The 22,278-nt window shown below is 41.9% G+C and overlaps 1 protein-coding gene across 7 annotated transcripts in view; it reads right to left on the reverse strand.

The window, feature by feature from the left end:
• Positions 1 to 3,591: 3,591 nt before the first annotated feature.
• Positions 3,592 to 22,278, reverse strand: part of FBF1 (Fas binding factor 1) — a 42,339-nt gene continuing 23,652 nt past the window's right edge. For all 7 annotated transcript variants that reach the window (XM_039328063.1, XM_039328062.1, XM_039328060.1 and 4 more), the window contains 14 exons: positions 18,114 to 18,172; positions 17,016 to 17,171; positions 14,595 to 14,695; positions 13,458 to 13,664; positions 13,132 to 13,239; positions 12,456 to 12,595; positions 10,907 to 11,025; positions 9,927 to 10,049; positions 8,518 to 8,703; positions 7,910 to 8,086; positions 6,316 to 6,453; positions 4,936 to 5,074; positions 4,203 to 4,318; positions 3,592 to 3,843 (listed from right to left, as the gene is read on the reverse strand). In XM_039328063.1, the coding sequence (XP_039183997.1) occupies positions 3,760 to 3,843; positions 4,203 to 4,318; positions 4,936 to 5,074; positions 6,316 to 6,453; positions 7,910 to 8,086; positions 8,518 to 8,703; positions 9,927 to 10,049; positions 10,907 to 11,025; positions 12,456 to 12,595; positions 13,132 to 13,239; positions 13,458 to 13,664; positions 14,595 to 14,695; positions 17,016 to 17,171; positions 18,114 to 18,172 (1,853 nt within the window). In that variant the 3' untranslated portion in view covers positions 3,592 to 3,759. The remainder of the gene's footprint in view (positions 3,844 to 4,202; positions 4,319 to 4,935; positions 5,075 to 6,315; positions 6,454 to 7,909; positions 8,087 to 8,517; positions 8,704 to 9,926; positions 10,050 to 10,906; positions 11,026 to 12,455; positions 12,596 to 13,131; positions 13,240 to 13,457; positions 13,665 to 14,594; positions 14,696 to 17,015; positions 17,172 to 18,113; positions 18,173 to 22,278) is intronic.

Genomic DNA, 22,278 nt, shown 5'->3' on the forward strand with positions numbered 1-22,278 from the left:
CGTTGGAAACTGATCCTGAATGGTCAATACATAGTTAAGTCTATGTATAATCAGGAGCAGGTCTGAAATATTTTTTTTCTTTTTTGAGACAAAAAATAAGGACGCAGAGGCAAGTGAGGAGGAAGGGTGAATTCTTCAGACTGTAGTACGCTGGGGGCACTGCAGCTGCTTCTTCCTCTGCAAAAGCATCGGAATATTCTGTATTTTTCTGGGGGTGGGGTGGGGAGGAGCAATTAAAAGTGTTGTGCTGGAGAGAGAGAGACAAGAGCAGAAGCTTGCAGATAGTGGTGTTGACACTTTTGAAATGGTAAAGAAATTGTTGTTCCTAGGAGACATTTGGATGATGAGTTTTCAGCTAATCAGTACTCAGGCAGATGAAAAAAGCTTCAACATCATTAAGTACAAATAATTCTTTTTTTAATTAATTTTTTATTTTTTAAGCCAACAAAACAAAACAACACACATACACACACAGTATATACTCCTCCCCTTTTTTTAACAGCGATTTCGTAATGGTAATCTTCTATTATTTACATTTCCCCCCCTTATTCTTTAGAATATTTGTCCTTATTGCCCCGTTGTTTCTTATTTGCATTTTTCTTCCTTCATACTATACTTCATACTAAGAATAATACATATTATTACTATACATTATTATACACACATTTTCCACTTTTGACTTTTCCACATTTATCCTCCTCTATTATTTCTAGTCTCCAACCAGTCATACCACTTGTTCCATATTAGATAGTACTCTGTGTCTTCCTTTTCTTTTATCTCTTTTGTTAATTTGTCCATCTTAGCAGAGTCCAGAATTTTTCTTATTACTTCTTCCTCTGATGGTATATTCTCATTTTTCCAAAACTGTGCGTATGCTATTCTTGCTGCCGTTGTTATATGTAAAATTAAGTACTGTATTTCTTTACTATATTTTCTGTTTAAAATACCCAGTAAAAAGATCTCTGGTTTCCAGTCTACAGGTTGGTCTATTATTTCTTCGATCCATCTTCTTATTGTAGTCCAGTGTTTTTTCACAACTGGGCATGTCCACCATAAATGATAATATGTTCCATGTACTTTTTTTACATTTCCAACATGTTGGCGAATTGTTCTGGAACATCTTGGCAAGCTTTGCTGGTGGAAGATGCCATCTGTAAAACATCTTCAACTGGTTTTCCTTGAATGGCGCTGACACAGTCAATTTTATGTTTAGTACAAATAATTCTATATGATTTATTATCAGTTGCATAGGAATGTCTCAGCTATTTAAACAATTGAGCCCATATCTCAGCAAACAGGAATTTGTATTTCTGTGCCTGAAAGTGTGATAAAATACACTTGCCTGTTCTCAGATGCCTCAGCAATTTTTAATTGTCTGAAGATCTCCATCAATCTCTTGAGAACTGCAGTTTCCTGAATAAGATGCTCTGGAGTGATTTGGGCACTTGCTTGCTATATGGCCTACAGTTCCACAGGTAGCTAGGTGTCCTGAGTTCTACCACGGAAACACAACCCAAAATCTCCTGTTTCTTTGATGCAGACTATTTACTATTCCTATTTGCATGGTTCTCCAATCTTGATGTCCAAGGAGGCCATAATAAGGTGGAGTAGGGGTGAAGAGAAGTGGTAAATTCCCCCCCCCTTATTTCCCCACCTCAACTTCCATAATCACCCACTGATTGATAAATATTAGAATAGTTCTTCCATGTCTTGTCTCCATAATTCATCACTCAGTTCATCAGCAAATGCTTCTTGAAACTGGTCATAGCAAGATCATTCCATCCCATATTTCTGGCATAGAATTAAAAATCCAATGGAGATTCATGAAATCAGCACTTGCTCTGCTTCAGTTTGTGCATCTCTTCATTTGCTATTGCTCTCCTAATCAGATTGTGAGATGCAGGTCAATCTTTGCAGGAAGTTCTGGTAACTATCCAGCAAAGTATCACAGCCTTCAATGAGGAACAGTTTTTTATTTCAGGAGACTTGGAACAAAGGTCACCCTGGAATGATCTATAGGAAATTCTGCTGGTTGATCTTCCATAAACTATTCTGCCAACAAAAGTACGTATAGTCCAGGCCATGGTTTTCCCAGTTGCAATGTATGGCTGTGAAAGTTGGACCATAAGAAAGGCTGAGCGCAAAAGAATTGAGGCCTTTGAACTATGGTGCTGGAGAAGACTCCTGCGAGTCCCTTGGACTGCAAGGCGTTCAAACCGGTCAGTCCTAGAAGAGATCAACCCCGACTGCTCTTTAGAAGGCCAGATCCTGAAGTTGAAACTCAAATACTTTGGCCACCTAATGAGAAGGAAGGACTCACTGGAGAAGGGCCTAATGCTGGGAAAGATTGAGGGCAATAGAAGAAGGGGACGACAGAGAATGAGATGGCTGGATGGAGTCACTGAAACAGTAGGTGTGAACTTAAATGGACTCCAGAAGATGGTAGAGGACAGGAAGACCTGGAGGAACGTTGTCCATGGGGTTGCGATGGGTCGGACACAACTTCGCAATTAACAACAACAACAAACTATTCTTTCCGGGTTTCTCAGCATCAGCAAACTCCCATAAGAGTGAAGAAATGTTAGTTGGGCTGAACTGCTTTTGATTGAAGTAAGCATTGTCACAAATATGCCAACTGAACTATGGCATTGTTCAGAGTTATTTGTATATTCATTTATTAATGTTGTAATAGTGCTTGGTGCTCTCTGAGCTTGGTTGTTTTCTTGCAGAAATTTCATTACCCAAACTAGATAACATCATCAATGCTAGTCAGAGTGGGTAATGAAACATTTGTAAGAAAACAACCAACTCAGAGAATACCAAGGACCCCTCATTTCAACTCTGAGCTACAAATATTCTCCTTTATTGGTTGTAATATGGCTTCAGTAAGTTGTTCTGCAGATAAAGGGGTGCCCTGAGAATGCCATCCCACAAACCAAGGCAAAGTTTGATGTTTTTCTGAATGTGTGGGGAAGCTTTGAAGATTGATGTCAGTCTCTCAAGATAGACCAGGTGAGGAAACAAACATCACAAGGACTATTGTTGTACGGAATGTCAAAAGCTTGAGTTTCCCACTAATTTGTCTAATAATAAAGATAATCAAGGCAGAGTTATCATCCAGTTCTTTCTGAGACTCTCTTCTTTCCTAGGGCTAAATATTTAAATAAAAGTTCTTGCAGTCCTCTTTCATGATTAAACTCCATACGTCTCTACACTCTGGATTGCCCACTCCAACCTGAATCAGCCTGACCTGCTAGATCATGTACGAAGAAAATCCTTGTAGTCCCATGATTCTGGGATAGGAGGGGAGTAGAAACCAGGAGACACTGCTTCTCAGTCTTCTCAGTGGTAGTTGTAGTGCTTTGGAGCAATCTCAGTGTCTTACATTATGTAAGCTGATAAAAAAGTATCAGATTGTGGCAGGATATACATGCAATAAAAAATAAATTAAAATATTACAAGAGACAAAGGTGATGTGAAAATACATTGGGGATATGCAATATGATCAAAGGCAGACCACTGCTCTGAAGGACCATTCTTCAAAGAGTTTCAGCAAAACACAAAACACTGTTGATCTACCAATAGCGGTAGTGTAAGGAAACATTTAAAAATATTTATTTTACAAAATGTAGCTCCTGCCAAAGTTGAATTTCACAGTTATTTATATGCTTGATTTCAAGTTAGCCATTCAAAGTGTAAACAGTTTTATTTGGAGGAAGTGTGAATCTTGGCACAGCTATCTTTAGGACTGATCCTCTCTCATGCTGATTGAAAGGAAGTCTTATAGGAAGTTCTCTTCAAGGTTTCTAAAAAGAACTGCTCTTCTTCCAAGAAATCATGATCCTGTTAGAAAAAAACAAAAACAGGAATGAAAATGGAGAAAAGGTTCAAAAGTGAACCAAAAACACGTAAGCTTCATGACCAGGTATCAGAATTTCACTGTCCATCCCATTTCCTTAACTTGAACTTTCATGCAAACTTTGAATTAAACTGAGCTCTTTTTCAGATAATAATTTTATCTGAAAGAGAGTTAAATAAAATTAGATGAAATTAAAGCTAAAGAGAACAGTAATGTTGCATAACTGCAAGATGGGTTGCATATACATTTAATAAAATAAAAATAGCTTTAAAATTGTAACCTCAGGACAGATGTTAATATTCTCAATTCGTAGTAGACTGAAAGCTGGACAATGTAATCTTACTCGTTCAGCTGTAATTTTGTGCAACACCAATTTGGCATATAAATCTGCTGGGTCTGGTCTTGGAAATCCTTGAGAAGCTCTGGTGTTTCCAGGGTTGACTTTAGGTGGAACAGTAACTGGAAGAGGCAAATTTGGGAAGAAAAACAAGTTAGATATGGTATTTAGTCATCTGTATCATCTATACAGATACTTGTATAGATCAAAGGGGCAATGGAACAATGAAACAAGTTGTGGAACTCTGTTTCTTTTTATTTTGCTCTTTGGTTACTTTTTTAAAAAAATATAATGAAGCAACATTTAACTAAATTTTCCCTGTTAGCTTACTGTCAGACACTCCTCTGTATTTTGAGAGCCAGCGTTACGGAGTGCCAGGACCACTTTGTGTCGAAGAAACTCAAATTGTGCTCCAAGGTCTACTAGTTAAATAATACATGAATTAGTGCCCTCTGTCCTTTCAGAGGTCCAGGCAGAAGAAGAACATCATGGCTTCAAAATCTAAGGGACTGGTTTGGATAAAACTCAGCAGCACTTTTTCGTGCGGCTGCTGATAAAAACAGGATCGCCAGTAGGATCGCCAACATCCGATAACAGATATGGCACAAGAAGAAGTCCTTTCAGTTAAAATCATTTACATATTAAAGCACTTGAAAATACAGAGACTGGAATTTTATCCTTTTCCTTTATTTTGCCTATCAAGAATGCCCACCCCCCAAATGGCTGCGCAGGTACTTACAATGTACACTGGAGATTATTTTGTCAGGAGTTCCGGGTAGTGGCACCTGAGGCATGTTATGAAATGCCCGTGGGTTGCTTGGAAGTTCCATCCGTAGCTGTTCAAGCTGCCTCCTCTGATGCGACAAACTGAGGCGCTCCTGACTCATTGCGAAGGAAGAAAAACATTGTAGCAGTAAATACTGATGTATCATACCTCAACCATCTCGAGCTGAGCAGACCATTTTTAAATTTGCCATAATTTCCTAGATTATCAGAATAGACTGAAATCTTCCAATTTGGGAAGAGCTCTGGAGTCCACTCTTGCTCAAGAACAATTTATTCAGATGTGCAAGTTATGGTCCATTTTGGAAAGCTGCAGTGTGACAAGCAGCACCTATACTTCTGAAACTTCAAGCCCTTTTTGGTGAGATTATGTTTCAGACTGTGAATTAGAAGTTATTAAAAGCAACAGCTCTTTGCGCTGATGATCTATTGACTTTCTAGGCAGTTTAAGAGGCTGGTATCAACTATTAAAACCCATCATAATTTGGGACCAGGTATATATCGTGTCCTCTGTTTGCTATTCATCACTTCTAATTTTGGAAGCCTTCTGATCTCACCTTACTTATTTAAGCATTCAGAGTTCCACAGAACATAAAGTATGTGATATACTCGTAATAATTCATGTACACATTTTTTAAATAAAAGCATTTGGAGGACACCTCAACTCCATTCTGATGACAGCACACCTGTAAAATCTGGAGACAAATTAATTGGTGAAGTAAGAAAAGGATTTTAAAAATACTGTGCCTCTGTACCTCTTAAATCTAGGCATACTGTTGCTTATCTTGATTTCATGCAGGCTGCAATTTTGCAATGAGCTGATCTGTTTTATTTATTATTTTATTAAATCAATTTATATAGCCATGCAACTGAAATGCAACACAAACTAAAACAGCACAAACTATTTTCATTCAATAAAACTAGATTATCTGATTTTTGTATTCTGAGGCATGCATGTCAATATTTGGATATCCTTTATTTTCAAACATCGGTTTAATGTGTTAATTGTATTTTTAATTCTTTTTAAGGACTTGGTCATTTAAAAGAAGCCTTAATAAAGGTTTCTCTACTTTAAAAATTGCTTCTCTTAGACCAGACATGTCAAACCCGCGACGTCACATGTTGTCGTGCAACTATCGGGACGGTTTTGCCATTGCCGGCAATGGGGTGGGCGTGGCTTCCGGATGACATGTCCGGCCCGTGGGCCGGCAGTTTGACACCCGTCTTAGACGACCAGATAAGTAATAACAGAATTAAAAATAAAAAAATAAACATTAATAAACAGTAAAAAATAGTACATAGGAACAAGACATTTCCATAGGTTAGGAAAGATTACCTGATGCAAATGTTCCTCCTGCTGTCTGAGCCGTTCCATTTGCTGCTGCAAAGTCTGGAGTCTGGCCTGATGTTCAGATTCCACCTTCTTTGCCTCCATCAGGGCTTTCTCTCCTTCTTCGTACTTGTGGGAGGATAGCTTTATGGCATAAGGAGGAAGAGTCAGGCTTTGATCTCAGCTACAGCCTTAAAACCTGTTTCTGCCTTAAAATTTAACCTGATATAATTGCATTTCACGCAGCATGCTAAATAATTGATGGTTTGTGGTTTGGTGTGATAAGCCGCTTGGGAAAGCCAAGGGAAATCACCAAAACAATTAAAAAACGAAAATTAGGATATTTCAGACATGTGATGCGACACCCAGAAAAATACGGCATACTCCGTTTAATCCTCCAGGGAAAGCTTGAAGGCAAACGAGGCCCAGGCAGAAGAAGAATATCATGGCTTCAAAATCTAAGGGACTGGTTTGGACAAAACTCAGCAGCAGCGGCTGCTGATAAAAACAGGATCGCCAACATGATCACCAACGTCCGATAACGGATATGGCACAAGAAGAAGAAGGAAGTGTGTGCTATATAGCCACATGGAATTGCTTAACTGAGTATGAACCTGGCCATTATGTATTAGTCTACAAATTATTGTTAAAAATGGAGCTGGAATGTAAGAAACCGGCAGCAAGTTGTGACTGGTTTTATATTCATAGAGAATGTTCTTCTCTTAATGGCGTGTGATGTATAATATATTTATTATACTGCATCTTATAGTGTATATTTTTCATGATGAAAGAATTTGTAAAAAAAAATTTTTTTTTTTGCTAATTTGCACTACAACATCTGGTTTAGATGTATTTTTGTTCAACAACCCACAGGCTATTGGTGTTAGGCCACAGCTCTCTGGCCTCCTTCCTTTACATGCCTGCCTTCGACAAACAGCTTGGTTCATTAATATGAAATTTTTCCACATCTGGAAAGTCTAGTTTAAGGCTTTCTCTTGGTAGGTGATAAAACTTGGAAATGCAGATGTGCCTGAATTTCTCTCTTGCCCCTTTCCCAAGGAATCATGTAATTATGCTGTCTGTGGAAAACATGTCCTTGATTACATACTGAAACTCCTCTTACAAAAGCAACCAAGACAGATCAGTTTATTTTCAAGTAAATGACTTCCAGCATTTCAATCAAGAATTACTGTGAGGTTTTCCTCTCTTTTCCTCTTTATATTTAAAATGAATGCCTCCCCCCCCCCAAGAATCAGTAATAAATGGGGAGAGGGGGCAAGATAGAATTAGGTGCCTTCCCCAAAAGGCTTGCCAATAACTCTGCAAATAAGGCAATTACACTATTTAGTGCATGGTTTTGGAACCAGTAATTTCAAAGCTTATTCTCTAGCTTTCGGAAGAGCATGTTACATATTCTTTAAAGACTATCTGCTGCCCGAGGGGTTTTTTTTGGCTTCTATGATACAGTCCAGCCTTCTTTTATCTGATATCGTCCAGAAGTGCCAGGATATGCAATTTCCAGGATATCTAGTCTAGATTTTATGCAGTTATATCAGCTTTTCTACCTTGAATGGTGGATGTAGAAAGGCAGTTTCTCTACCTTGCTCATGCTATTGATTTCATCTGCCCTCTGTTTGACATGCAAAGCTGCAGCATTAACTCTTTCCTTCTCCAGTCTCAGCTCCTGCTTCTCCTGCTCCAGAAGTTCTCGATCCCTCACCAGCTGCTCTTCCCTGGATCTCAACTCACTGGATTTGATCTTTAGATCTGCTTGTTCCTAAGAAGAGGAGGGGGAAAAAGTAGTCTTACAGATTTGCTCTTTTATATTTCTGTTTTTAATTCTGTATTTAATTCACCTGCATCGTACAAGAAAAGGTCTTTTTGAGAAAAGGTCTTTTTTACTTAACCCTTTGTGTTTCTGTTTCCATGTCAACACAAATCATAAATGGTTATAACTGCAATCTAACCACTGCTTCAATGACCAGATATTCTTCTAGACCAGGGGTAGGCAACCCTGGCTCTTTTATGACTTGTGGACTTCAACTCCCAGAATTCCTGAGCCAGCAATGCTGGCTCAGGAATTCTGGGAGTTGAAGTCCACGAGTCATAAAAGAGCCAAGGTTGCCTACCCCTGGTCTAGACTCTTCCCAGATTGCCCAGTAAAAAGACAGCCAAGAAACTAAAGGAATCAAGACTGCAGCCCTTTACCTTTGCAAGGCTCATGATGGCCCCTTCTCTCTGGGAGTCAATTTGCAGAGCCCGGTCAACCTCCCGCTCTGAGCGTTCTTTGCTGAGCCTCTGTTGGATGTGCAGGTCTGACCACTCTGCCGCCATTTTACGGCGCTCCTCGGCACATTTCTGCATGACTGCTTTCTGTTCCTCAAGCAAAGAATTCTGAGAACAAGGAACAGGAAGACAAGGAAATCAGCGTTGTTTTGACAGCACTAAAAGGAAAATCAAAGCAAACATCATAGAATCATAAGGCTGAATGGACCTTCTACTCCAGGGGTCCCCAACCCCTGGTGCATGGACCGACAACCGGGCCGTGGCATGCCAGAAACCGGGCTGCGCAAACAAGCAAAGCCTCATCTGGGATGCAGGCAGCACACAAAACCACGTCTATTCTGGTCTGTGGAAAAATCTCTCTCCGTGGAACCAGTCCCTGGTGTCCAAAAGGTTGGAGGCTGCTGTTTTGTCCAACCCCCTGCTGAAAGGCAGAAGTCCTTATTCCATTCTGGACAAATGGTTGTCCAAAGTTTTTTCAAAACCCCCAGCAATGGAGCATTACTCCAGGAAGCAAGCTGTTCCATTAACTAATAGTTCTCATTGTCAGCAAATTTCTCCTAATTTCCACACTGGATCTCCCTCTGATTAGCTTCCTCCCGTTGCTTCTTATCCTGACTTCAAGTGCTATGGAGAATAAATCAACCCCCTCTTCCCAGGAACAGCTCACCTTAGGCTTGTTATAGCCACTTTAAAAAGGTTGTTGCTTTACTTGGTTTAGTTGATGGATCTTGAATTTTTCCTCATAGTGCCTTTGAAAGCAAAGTACTTTTTTTGTCCTTGAAACAGAATATGAATTCTATTTGAAATCTTCTCTGCTTCCATTATAAAATGCCTCTTATAAGTGGAGGAATAGCTAAAATATAAATGGAAGTACAGGGAAACATAGCTATTGCTCTTCTGAGTTTCTGCACAGAATATATGTATTTACAATATGGTTACAGATGGATGGATTCTAGTATTATAAAGCATTATAAAAGTTATTGTAGAATCAAGTCAGTTTTTCCTTATTCAGTAAAAGCAATTAAAAAAAATCAGAAAAGCAGTGAGGAAAATATAGGACAGGCATGTCAAACTGCCGGCCCGTGGGCCAGATGCGTCACGCTGAAACTGCGCCCACCCCATTGCCGACAATGGGGAAAAAGTTACAATACGTCGTGCGACGTCATGTGACATCGCAAGTTTGACATGCCTGATATAGGAGAACAAAAAGTGGATGAGATCATCAGATTCCTCCTTTTTTATAATTCAGTAAATGACATATATCCAGTTGCATTTAGTCCTCACTTCACAACATGCTGATTAATCACTCAAACAACACGAGCACTTCTAACCTTTGCCCTCTCTAACTCTTCCCTCTCCATGGTTAGTTGCTGGGTCGTGACTCTTCTCTGCTCCTCGAGTGAGTGCTGCAAAGATTCCACTTTGGCTTGTTCAGTGGTGACCCTCCAACGTTCCTAAGGCAGAAGAACACACTCATCAGCTCCTGAAAGGCTTAATCTACCTCCAAGCAAGATAGCTTGTGAAACAAGCAGGAAAGACAAGCATAATTAGGCTAAGTCACCCCAAACCCAACTGGGATTTCCTTTTGAAGCCCTTTTGTGTCACAGAGGCAGTACTTATCCAAAAGAGAAACATTTCCTATATGTCTAATTAGTTGTTCTGAATTATCTCCAATCTAAATCTATTCTGTTACTGGAAACACCATTTAAAACTGCGAGATATACTGTTTAAACTCAGCATGTGCAATTAAGAAAATCTATTTATATAGATGTTAGGAGTTGAAAACAACGATGATGCGTAATAATAATAATTTAAAAAAACCTTGACCACTATGTAATACTAAGAAGATAGTTTGGATTGTAAACCCACAGGTGCCTTCCTTACCAATGTTCTCTTGGTCAAGAGTTACATTAGCTTGCACAGTCTGTGCAGATCTGCAAACACCACTCTTCCCAATACACAACACTTAGCTGCAGGTCATCTGTCCTTTCTCTATATTGACCTTCCCAGGTAGTATTCAGAATCCCTGACTGAGGGGAAGAGACCTGCCAGTCCTTAGAGAAAAATTTCACTTCACCTAACTCCATTCTGACTCTTATCTTGAAGGGATAGTGACCAGATAGGGCAACTAGTCAATATGGACAGCCATTAAGATCTCTGTCACAGTAAATATTAAAAAAAATTAAATGCTAAATCTGAGTAGTCCTAAAGTTAAGTTTCCTTCAGTGCATATCTTTTTATCTCTCTTCCAACTCAATTCTCACATTCTCACCACCGATACCAACCACGAGTTGGTTTAGCACCAGCTCACCTGTTCCAGAAGCCGGGTTTGCTCATTTAACCTGGCGTCCATCTTAGAAATAACCTCTTGTAGCCGGCCTCGTTCATCTTCCATGTCTCTCTGCTCCCGGTTCAAACGGTTTTGCAAAACTGTCAGATTGGGACAAGGAAGGAAGTAGTACCTTTTTGCAGCCACAGGGCGTGGTAGGCAGAACTTTTTTTTTTTTTTAATCAAACTCAAAATCTCCAAATTTTTGAAGTAGGACATCTGCACTGATTTTCAAAAAAGTTGTCATGATCATCCATGGAGGCTAGACAAAATATGAGGCATTTCTAGAGAGAATAGCACTTATCCTACCCTACCCTACCCTATCCCACCCTTCCCATCCCTTAATAAGATTAAAAAAAAAACAAGGTTAAATGTAGTTCTCAGTTTTGTCACTAGATGTCATTAGATGTCCATTCCCACCAAACTTTAAAAAGTTAAAATCCCATGGTTTCCAAACAAGGAATTAAAAAAAAAGATTTATAAATGCAAAAGTTTCCCAAATTATCCTTCTTTTGTCCCTCAGTTATCTTCACAATATTGTTATAAGTCAGTTTTAATTTCCCCAAAGCTTAAACCGCCGCTTATAATCCAGGAGGGAGGGCCTAAAGCTTGGGGATTTCTTGCTTTTGAGTGCTTTTTTTCAGAACCCATATTTTTCGCTTGTAGAGAGGTAAGGAAAGTAGTCTCATCCGGATCAGCTGTTTTGCTTTCCGCTTGTTAGTATTCGTTGTCTCCTATGATCAGCTGCTTCTGCCTGACCGCATGGGTGCGGTCAGCCTTTCTTGCTGCCAATTCTGAGGGCTACTTTGGATCAAGCGGGTCAGCTTCTGCTGGCCCGCAATCTACAAAGTTTCACCCTTTGGCCAGTCGCCTCTATGGGGTGACTTTCCGTCCTATTGAACCCCCCCAGCTGGTAGAAATTGGGCTTGGGGAATGGAGCTTCATTCCCCTGCACCCGTGTTGCAGTGATGTCACTGGAAACCTTACTAAAAAGGTAGCCTCATCCCTTCAAAGGAAGAATGGCTGACCAAGATGTGGAAAGATGCTTCAGTGTTTGGAATAACTTGATAGCTTAAAAGCAAATCCGACACAAGTTTCAACTCAGACTGGACACGACTCTTAAAGTACAATTTAATATATGGGTTGGCACCACACCCAAAATTTGGGTTTGTCTATGCATTATATCTATATTTCAATCTTACAAGGCACTTAAATCAGAATAGCTTTTTAGTAATATGAACTGAATTTACTGTGCCGTGTAATTACTGCACCATGAATTTACTGCACCATTTGGTGATTTATATTCTGCTGCTCCATTTCCTGCTTAAATTTAAAACTGTTTACAACTAAGTAATGGCGTCTTAAAACGCTATAACCTAGTCTATGACATTCGAAAACCCATCATTTATTTACAATACAGACAATAAATATTTTCTTTTGTATTGCAATTACATGATAGAAGTAGGCTGTCCAAGTAGGTTTTATTCTAGAGCAAGTTGTATATTAGTCCCAAGCATCAAAAGGCACATACCTCTAAGCTGTTCATCTCTTTGGCGAGCTCCCATTTCAAGACCTTGGTGGGTAGTATGGTGAGTGGCTTCCACCTTACTGGCAAGATCATTCAGGTTGCTGGAGAACTTCTCCATTTGGTCTATAATGCCATTTAAAGACCTGCAGGAGACAACCAGACAAACATTTCTATGTTTTTTTTTTTACTGACTTCTTATAACAAAAGAATGGAAATCTAAAGTTACCTTCAACATTAATAAGATGTATACATTATTTTATTCCACTGGATACAGACCAAATCCCTTCTGGTGACCTGGATTCATACATGACTCTATTTCTGAGCTGTAGGCCTCTCCATTTTAGTGATTCATCTATCTGTAGTTTTCTGTATCCAAGTTGCCCATATGGCATTTTTGGCCATTGTTGCCAGACTATTAATTTGAATCCCTTTTAATACAGCCTTAAAACTCTAGTATTTTGTTCAGACCTCTAATATGGTCTGCACATGTCCATGGAGGGAGCTATAAGCACGTCTCATCCTTTTTCTTTCATAGAAGCACTGTAAACCGGAGAAGCGAACTGTGGAGTTGATTCTGTTTACCAAATGTGCTTTGACTACTTAGTACAGCTATTTTGCTCCTTACTACTGAATAAAAGTTCCAATGCTCTAATTCTTTAGGGCAATGAGCTCCTGCTACCTGGTGTAAGAAGTGGCACTGGTCACTGCATCAATCTCCTGAGTCTTCAGTTGTTTCAACCGTTGTAACTGCTCTTCATGATCCTTGCGCATTTCCAGGATGGACATACTGCAAAAGTCAAAAGGGCCATAAACAAACAAACAAACAAACAAACACTGTTTCTCAATTTATTTCAGTGTATACACAAAGCTTGCCTACATCTGTGGAGAGCCGGATTCAGATCTGTCAAACAAAACAAGCTTACATGTTTGACTTATGCTTCTGAAAAGCACCTTCAGTTTCAAAGTCTAAGAAAATTTCTTTCATCATCTTCCCCACAACGTTACCGCTGAAGCTCCTGTAGGCGAACAATTTCCTTGGCCTTTTCCTGCTCTAGCTCAGTCAGGCGACGCTGATGCTGGGCTAACATCTCCGATTTCGCCTGCTCTGCGCCCTGACAGCGAGAAAGATATTGTGCAGCCAACTCTTGATTTTCTAGCCGGAGACGATCCTCACGCTGACGATACGAGTCCTCAACCACCTTCACACGGTTCCTAGCTCCCCAGTTGGCAGAGTTGGGGAGAGGGGAAGAATGCAACATATTTTTTGTGCAGCCGGGAATATTTTCTGATTATCAGCTCTATAGGTAAAAGCAGCTGGTATGATCTAGGAGCTGGTTTCATTTTTGAAAGCTGTGCTCTTCATGTTAGTTTACATTTGTGTTTTCCTTGCCCTTCCCAAAAGTGGTATTATCCGAACATATGTAAACCACAATTTCTTTGCCTAAGCTAGCGGAAAATTTCACGAATTGAGCCTGAATATATCAAGATGGTACCAGGTTGGAAAATGAAGATAAAGATAGTAAAAGAAATAACTCTTTATGTATATTTCATGTATATTTTATTTGCTGCTGTTTGTCGCTTAATGCTGTAGTTTTATAAACTTTCATGTTAGCTTTTCCACTTGCTCCAAAATACCCATGCTCTGTTTGGGAACGACAATGAAAGGATACAATTAAAGCATTTCAATAAAGAATCCTGGTCCTAGGAAATAAGACACAGATAGAATTCCCTAAATATCTCTGAGAATTTGGAAGCAAGAATCCAGATCAATATAACCTTAGCTCTAAGTCAGATAATACTGAAATTGAGAATATTTGATAAATGTGCATTCCTCCTAGAATACAATCTCAACCTCAGTCTCAAGAATGGGACCTCTTCTAAATAATAAAAAAAAATCTATCTCAATTCTAAATTACGAGAAGATTCTAGAAAAATAGCTCTTGTAACAGCCCACTAACCCGTGCAAACATAGAAAATGCAAGAATTCCTGCTTATGGGGCTTGCAGTGGTGAGGGGATAGTATTTATATTTAAGTGTTGCCTCCAGTTCTCCATGTGATTCCCATATTTTTTTACTTTATATATGTAGTACTAGACATGCTTAAATAACCTTTAATAATCTCCAGTGGTTCCCCATTTCTACCTGTGTGCATTCTCAATAAGTTCCAAGTCCTCCTGGTGACGCTGTTGCAGACTTTCCAGCAAGAATTTGTGCTGATTCTTCTCCAGTTCAAGTCGCCTTACCTGAAATGTTTTTTTTTAATAAAGTTATTTTTAAAGCAAAGGAAGGAAGGAAGGAAGGAAGGAAGGAAGGAAGGAAGGAAGGAAGGAAGGAAGATCACAGTGTAGAATAAACATCTGTAATATAACATATTCTTGGTAAGAACTGTGAAAAGAGGCAAAACCTATTCCCTAACTAATCCCAAGGTGCGTTTTCTTGAGGCAACTGAACTTTCTTGTTTTTCTTTGAAGATATTTCGCTTCTCATCCAAAAAGCTTCGTCAGCTCTGGCTGGATGGGTGGGGAATGGAAGGATTTATACTCCTTTCAGAGAGCTGGTCATTTGCATCCTTTTAGAGGGTCATTGAGGCCACCTGGAGGTTTATCTGTGTCATCAGGATCACTTGAGTAGTGCAAATGGGTTGTTCTAACCCAGCCTTAGCAAATAATGAGAAACCACTTATTTGCAAGTGAAACAAACCCCTTTTATTAAAACAGGGCAGGAACGATCTTTGTTCACATTGGGTAGACAAAACGAAAAAGAAGTAGTCACAAAGGAAAGTCTTTTCCCCTTCTGACACAGAGCAAGAATAGTCTCTGTTCACTTGAGAATGTCAAATCGAAAGTCTGTCAAGGATTAAGCCAAGCAGAAACAGTCCCTATTCACTACCTATTGGTTCCCAACAGGGAGACTCAGTTGGCATCTCAAATACAGAGCAAATAGTCCTGACAACCTGGTTCTGCCAAAGGAATCCGACTTGATTGATGTAACTTGGAAAACGAACGGTTGTCTGCGACAACAGGCCACTCCTAAACCACTACTATTTATTTCCCAGCCAGGGAGAGGCTGGCTAGCATCTTCTTCTTCTTTTCCCTGAGAGCCAGCTTGCCTTCCATTGCTCTCCTCTCCTCTCTATGCATACACGCATTTGGGATGGGCCCCATCTGTTCCTCCCCTTCACTCAGCTCAGGCCCCAAAGACAGCTGCCTCTCTGCCTGGGAGCAGACAGAGCGCCCCGGCTCTGCATCTGCCTCTTATTCTGCTTCCCCCTCAGCCTTCCAAAGGCTCCGAAGTTGACTCAGGCTCCTCCTCCCCCTCCTCGTCTGACTCTACTGCTAGCTCTGCTGGCAGCTGACGGATCACAACATGGGTGTGGAGCCTTCTTGGAACTGCTGAAAGGGTTGTGTTGAAGATTGGAGATGGATGATGTCGTATCCCTCCTCCTCTGTTGAGAGAGGGCTGTTCAATTTTGACATAGATGGCCTCTTTGACCCCTCTTTCAAACCAGCGGTCCTTTCTGTCCAAAATGTGGACTTTGTAGTTTTTGAAAGAGTGGCCTTTGTCGTTTAAATGCAGATGGACTGCTGACTCTTGTCCTGATGTGTTTGTTTTCATTTAAAAGACAAAGGCCACTCTTTCGAAGACAGCAAAGTCCACATTTTGGACAGAGAGGACTACGGGTTTGAGAGAGGAGTCACAGAGGCCATCTATGTCAAAACTGAACAGCCCTCTCTCAAAAGGGATACAACATCATCTGTTCCAGTCTACAACAGTCCTTTCAGCCGTTCCAAGAAGGCTCCACACCCATTTGCACTACTCAGGTGACCCTGGTGACACAAATAAACCTCCAGGTGGCCTCAACAACTCTCTAAAAGAATGCAAATGACCAGCTGTCTGCAAGGAGTATAAATCCTTCCATTCCCCCACCATCCAGTCAGAGCTGAAGAAGCTTCTTCGATGAGAAGCAAAACATCTTCAAAGAAAAACAGCAAAAGTCCAGTTGCCTCCTGAAAAAGCACCTTTAGGATAATTATGACCTGGATGACTGAGAATCTCCATAGACATTTCCCTACCTTATCATTCTAAGGGAGGTAATTAAAACCTCTTCTTGCAGACAAGTGTGAGATACATATATGCGTAGATACTTGAAAAGAGAATAAGTACGTAGTTGTGACCATGCATAGCATTATGGAGGTGTATGTGAGAATGGACATCTGGTTGTAGGAATGATTACAAGAATGTGGTATGTGTGCATGAAAGTCCTGTCCTTGCTCTCTATTACTCTTAACTATTGGAAGAGCTTCTCGATTATAAGTGTAGTCCTTTATCAAATAAAATAAAGTAGAACTAAGGAGAAATTTCCTGACAGTCAGAACAATTAATCAGTGGAACAACCTGCCTCCAGAAGTTGTGAATGCTCCAACACTGGAAGTTTTAAAGAAGAGACTGGACAACAATTAGTCTGAAATGGTATAGGGTTTCCTGTTTGAGCAGGGGGTTGGACTAGATGACCTCCAAGGTCCCTTCAACTCTCTTACTCTGTTATTTGCACAATGCCCTTACCTGAATTTCAAGCTCAGTGAGGCGAGTCTGGGCACTCAGAAGCTCGGCCTGATAGGTTCCCAGGGTTTCTTGGAGCTGCACTTGCACTCCCGCCATTCTTTTTTCATAGTCAGCATTATTAGCTGAGCTCGGGAGATGGGGCTCCGAGATCAGAGCCTAAGAAAGGATGAAAAATGTCATAGCTTTAAATATCCAGCTTATTTTTTAAAAGGTATGCATCTTTCTCCATTCCGCTTTATCAATTACCAATTTCATAAAGGTTTCTGGAAAACTTGAAAACTTGCACAAAGTTCTTTACTCGTTTCACGGGTTTTAATAAAGGGAGGTTGGGTGTGGAGTCTTGGGTACCAAGTGCTATGATACCTTTTTATAAGCAACATAAGTAAGTGCTTCAAGACATAAACTAAAGGGCTGTATGGTACTGCGTATTCACAAGCAAAAAAATGAATGTGTCTGCAGCCTTTAAACCTAGTGCACCTTTCTCCACACCTGAGCTGTAGCTGTTTGGGTGCTGGCTTGATGCAGGTGCTGGCTTGATGCGAGTACCTATCATTCCAAAGCACCTTTCTGCCCACAAATTCACAGAGCTGTGCATCCTAAATAAGCATACACAGCAGTAAATCTTCATCTACATAAAACAGTTCAAGTAGTGAATTATAGGAGAAAAAAATAGGAATTCCTTTTCCTGGATACTAATGTAATCACCACAGGTAGATTACTGTGTGAAATTATTTCAATCAGGAAGCTACAGAAGTTCCCACCGGGCTAGAAAAAAAATTGAGAGCATTTATTAATACAAATGTATGCTTCAACTGATTCCTGTAAGTGGAAGAGAAAAAAAACCCTCTTTATTATTTGGACTTTTCATGTAGCTATTCCAGAACTCAAGGCACTCTGATAATTGGACAGTGCAATCTTCTGGACAAATGTTTCTTCTTCAACATAGGCAAAAAAAAAAAAAAAAAAGGAATGAATTCACAAAGTCCAGAAAGCACCATTATCTACCTGCTCCAGATAACCAGATGCTAAAGAGATATACTAATATATCATTCCTGCTGATATTCCTTATTTAAAATGAGTGTATTACTCCACACCCACCTGGGAATGAATAGGAACCTTAGGGGTTTCTTGATGTCCTTGCCAAAAAGTTGCAGATGCTGAAATCCAAGACACAAAAAAAATCAGCTGTAGTAACCAATTTAGGTTTCCCATCTCAGAGAAAGTGAATTATAGGGAGAAAATATTGTTCTTAAGTGCCCATAATTCCCATTGTTATTTTTCAGATTTAAGAACTAGGACACTGTAGTAACCTGTGGACTTCATACTATTTCCTGCAGTTCCTGCATAGCAACCACTGTGTCTGGTATCCTGTAATTGACTTGCATTTTGGGATTAACACCTAGAAAAGTCTGCTTTGACAAGCTAGCTCTTCCTGCTTACTCTTGCAAAGTTGTGAGATAACAGGGAAGAATGGGGAATTGAAGATAGCTTTGCTAAAAGTGGAGCCAATAGTGCAGCTCTTTGTAAATCCTTCCTGGATAAGGTAAAGATTTGAGATTGCCCACAAGTGTTCCAGATGGTTGCACCTTGCAAGGAGAATGCAAGACTGTTCTTCAAGGCAGGTTTAGAGCTCTGGGAGCTGAAGGAATAGACATTCAGCCACCAAAAAGACACTGGATTAAAATACTTGTTTTCTAATCACCTTTGGAAATTCCTTGTTAATTACTTTTTAGCTATTAGGAATCTTGGCAACATCAAGTCTGAGAACACTGAAGGAATCTCCTTCAATCCTCAGAAAAACAAGTTTTAAGTACAAGTTTAAAGATTGGTTTTTTTTAATAAATAGCAAAAGGTTGAATAGAACTTTGTTTTTCGAAAGTTATAAACAGACTAAAAATCCAGATGGATTTCATTTTGGATTTAATTAATAATAATAAAGTTGGAAGGGACCTTGGAGGTCATCTAGTCCAACCCCCTGCTCAGGCAGAAAACCCTATACCAGGGGTGTCAAACTGCTGGCCCGTGGGCTGGATGCGTCATGCCACAACTATGCCCACCCCATTGCTGGTAATGGAAGAAAAGTCACAATACGTCGCGATACATCACATGACATTGCAAGTTTGACACCCCTGCCCTGTACCATTTCAGACAAATGGCTGTCCAGTCTCTTCTTACAAACTTCCAGTGTTGGAGCATTCACAACTTATGGAGGCAAGTCGTTTCACTGATTAATTGTTCTAACTGTCAGGAAATTTCTCCTTAGTTCTAGGTTGCTTCTCTCCTTGATTAGTTTCCATCCATTGCTTCTTGTCCTGCCATCAGGTGCTTTGGGGAATAGCTTGACTCCCTCTTCTTTGTGGCAACTCTGAGATATTGGAACACTACTATCATGTCACCTCTAGTTCTTCTCTTCATTAAACTAGACATAACCAATTCCAGCAACCCCTTCTTTATATGTTTTAGCCTCCAGTCCCCTAATCATCTTTGTTGTTGTTCTCTGTACTCTTTCTAGAATCTCAACATCTTTTTTACTTCGTGGTGACCAAAACTGGATGCAATATTCCAAGCATCGCCTTACCAAGGCATTGTAAACTGGATTGATACTTCACATGATCTTGATTCTATCCCTCTGTTAATGCAGCCTAGCACTGGGTTGGCTTTTTTGACAGCTGCAGCACACTGCTGGCTCATATTTAAGTGATTGTCCATTAGTACTCCAAGATCCCTCTCACAGTTGCTACTATTGAGCAAGGTACCACCTATATCATGGGTCGGCAACCCACGGCTCCGGAGCCACATGCGGCTCTTTGAACCATCACCTGCGGCTCCAGAGCCTCCTCCACCATTTGCAGAGAGAGAGACAGAGAGGCACTTTCGCTTCCCTTCTCTCTCTCTGTCTCAGGCGGACTTATCTCCTGCAGGGCTCCTGATTGGCCCTGTGCCTGGGTGCCCCACCCCCTGGGAGAAGTGTGGCCAGGGCCTTGTGGCCGTGGAGCCGCCCGGGGAAGCCCCGGGATCCCTGCTGGGAGATGCCTGCTGGAGGCTCGGCTGAGCGGGCCAGCCCTCCCGCAAGCCGCGGCCCAAGGGAGACCAGCCCCTGCGATCCCCAGCCAGCCTGACCATTGGACCCGCTGGCTGGGAAGGCGCGCCGGAGTCCAGGCTGCCGGGAAGGAAGGAGATGCAGCAAAGGTAGGAGAGGAGAGCTGCCTCCTGGGGTCCGACGCTGGTGGCGGCTTCCTTGAGAAGTACACGCTGGTGTCTCAGCCCTCCTCCTCTCCTTCTTCCTCCTGATGCCCCTCGGGCGGCTCAGGTGAGTGCCAGAGCAAGAGGGGGTACCTGGGGGGGGGAGCAGCCGGGCTGGCGGGCCGCAAGGCACCAGTCCCCACCGCGGCTCCATCAATGGACGGAGGATGAGGCCGGGTAGCACGGAGTCCCGGCTGGGGCAACTGCTTCCTTGCCCTCCTCCTCTCCTTTCTCCTGCTGCCCCCCAGGGGCTTGGGCGGGTGCTGCCTCCACCATGGCTCCATCAATGAGCGGAGGGCAAGGCCGGGCAGCGCGGAGTCCCAGTGGGAGTGGCAGCCAGGCCGGGGGCAGTTGGGACCCCCAACGATGCTGCCGTGCCGCCGGAGCCACTGCCTCCCGTCCTGCTCCCCCTCCTTGCCCGTTCGGCTGAGGATGTGGCGGGGGCGATGGCGGGGAACCCCAACGATGCTGCCATGCCAGAGCCGCTGCCTCCCATCCTGCTCCCCCTCCACGCCCATTTGGCTGAGGACAGGGCGGCAGCTGGGCGCGGCAGCGGGGAACCCCGACGATGCTGCCATGCCTCCGGAGCCGCTGCCTCCCGTCCTGCTCCCCCTCCCCGCCCGTTCAGCTGAGGACGTGGCGGGGGCGGTGGCCAGGCCGGGGGCAGTGGCGGGGAACCCCGACAATGCTGCCATGCCACCACCGGAGCCACTGCCTCCTGTCCTGCTCCCCCTTCCCGCCTGAGAAAGAGGAAAGAGAGAGGAGAGGGAGGGAGGGAATGTTAGAGGAAAGAGAGAAAACAAAGAGGAAAGAGAAAGAGAGAGGAAAGAGAAAGGGAGAGAAAGAGGGGGAGAGGAAAGAGGGAAAGAGAGAGAAAGGGAGAAGAAAGAGAAAAAGGAAAGAGAAAAAAGATTGAGGAAAGAGAGAGAGAGAGGAAAGAGGAAAGAGAGAGAGAAAGGAAAGAGAGGAAAGAGAGAGGAAAGAGAGAGAGGAAAAAGAAAGAATGAGAGAAAGAGGGAGAGGAAAGAGAGAAAGAGAAAGAGGGGGAGAGGAAAGAGAAAAAGAGGAAAGAAAAAAGAGAGGAAAGAGGGAGAGGAAAGAGGGAAAGGAAAGAGAGATGAAAGAGAGAGACAGAGAGACCCTTTTGACATCTAAAATGAAGATAACATTGCATATATCCTTTTTTACCTTTATTTTATATATACACACACAAACACATATACATAAATACATACATACATATATGTTTTCTGAAGTTTTCGCGGGTGTTTGTATGTAGGTCTTTGGTTATTCGGGTTTTCTCCCGTGTAAAATTGGAAGTGTCTTGGCGACATTTCGACGAAGTTCCATTTGTCATCTTCAGGCTGGTGTTTTTGGCTTCGTGCTTCTAAGAGCAATGTGTGATCGTAGCTGTTTCTTCCTTTTAACTGCCAGTGGGGGTATGAACTGATTGGGTGGGAGCTTGGCTGTGTTCTCATTGGGTGGAGGTGTGTTCTGATTGGTTAGGGGCTTGGCTGTGCTCTGATTGGATGGGGGGTTGGTTGTGCTCTGATTGGCTGGGGGAATGTTCTGTTTGGGTGGGGGCTTTGTTGTGCTCGGGTTAGTCTGAGTTACAGGGGGGTTTGAGATGGTGAGCTGTGTTGCTGTTGTTTGGCTTCACGTTTGTGGTCGTGCCTCATCTTCATGGTGGGTGTCAGTTTGCTTCATGTATGGATTGGAGGGGTTTAATGATGCAGCTGTGGTTTGGCTTCTGGTTTGTGGTCATGCCTCATCATCAGTGTGGGCTTGGGTTTGCTTTTTGCGTGGATGTGTGGTGGTGACATCCTGTGTGGTTTTCGTGAGTGTAGGTCTGGTGTCATTCTTTGTGTTAGGGACTTGTTTGTCAATAAGGGCGGGTTTCCAAATGGCTGGTAGGCAGGAAGTATCATCTCGTTTATTCACGCTGTATGGGCGTTTTTCTATCCCGTTGGCTTCTCTGATTTTTCTGTTATTAAAGTGTTCAGTTTTGGCGATAGTTCTG

The sequence above is a fragment of the Crotalus tigris genome, unplaced genomic scaffold (genome assembly GCF_016545835.1).
Source record: "Crotalus tigris isolate CLP2741 ecotype Arizona unplaced genomic scaffold, ASM1654583v1 scf7180000024370.6872682, whole genome shotgun sequence".
Classification (NCBI taxonomy): Eukaryota; Metazoa; Chordata; class Lepidosauria; order Squamata; family Viperidae; genus Crotalus; species Crotalus tigris.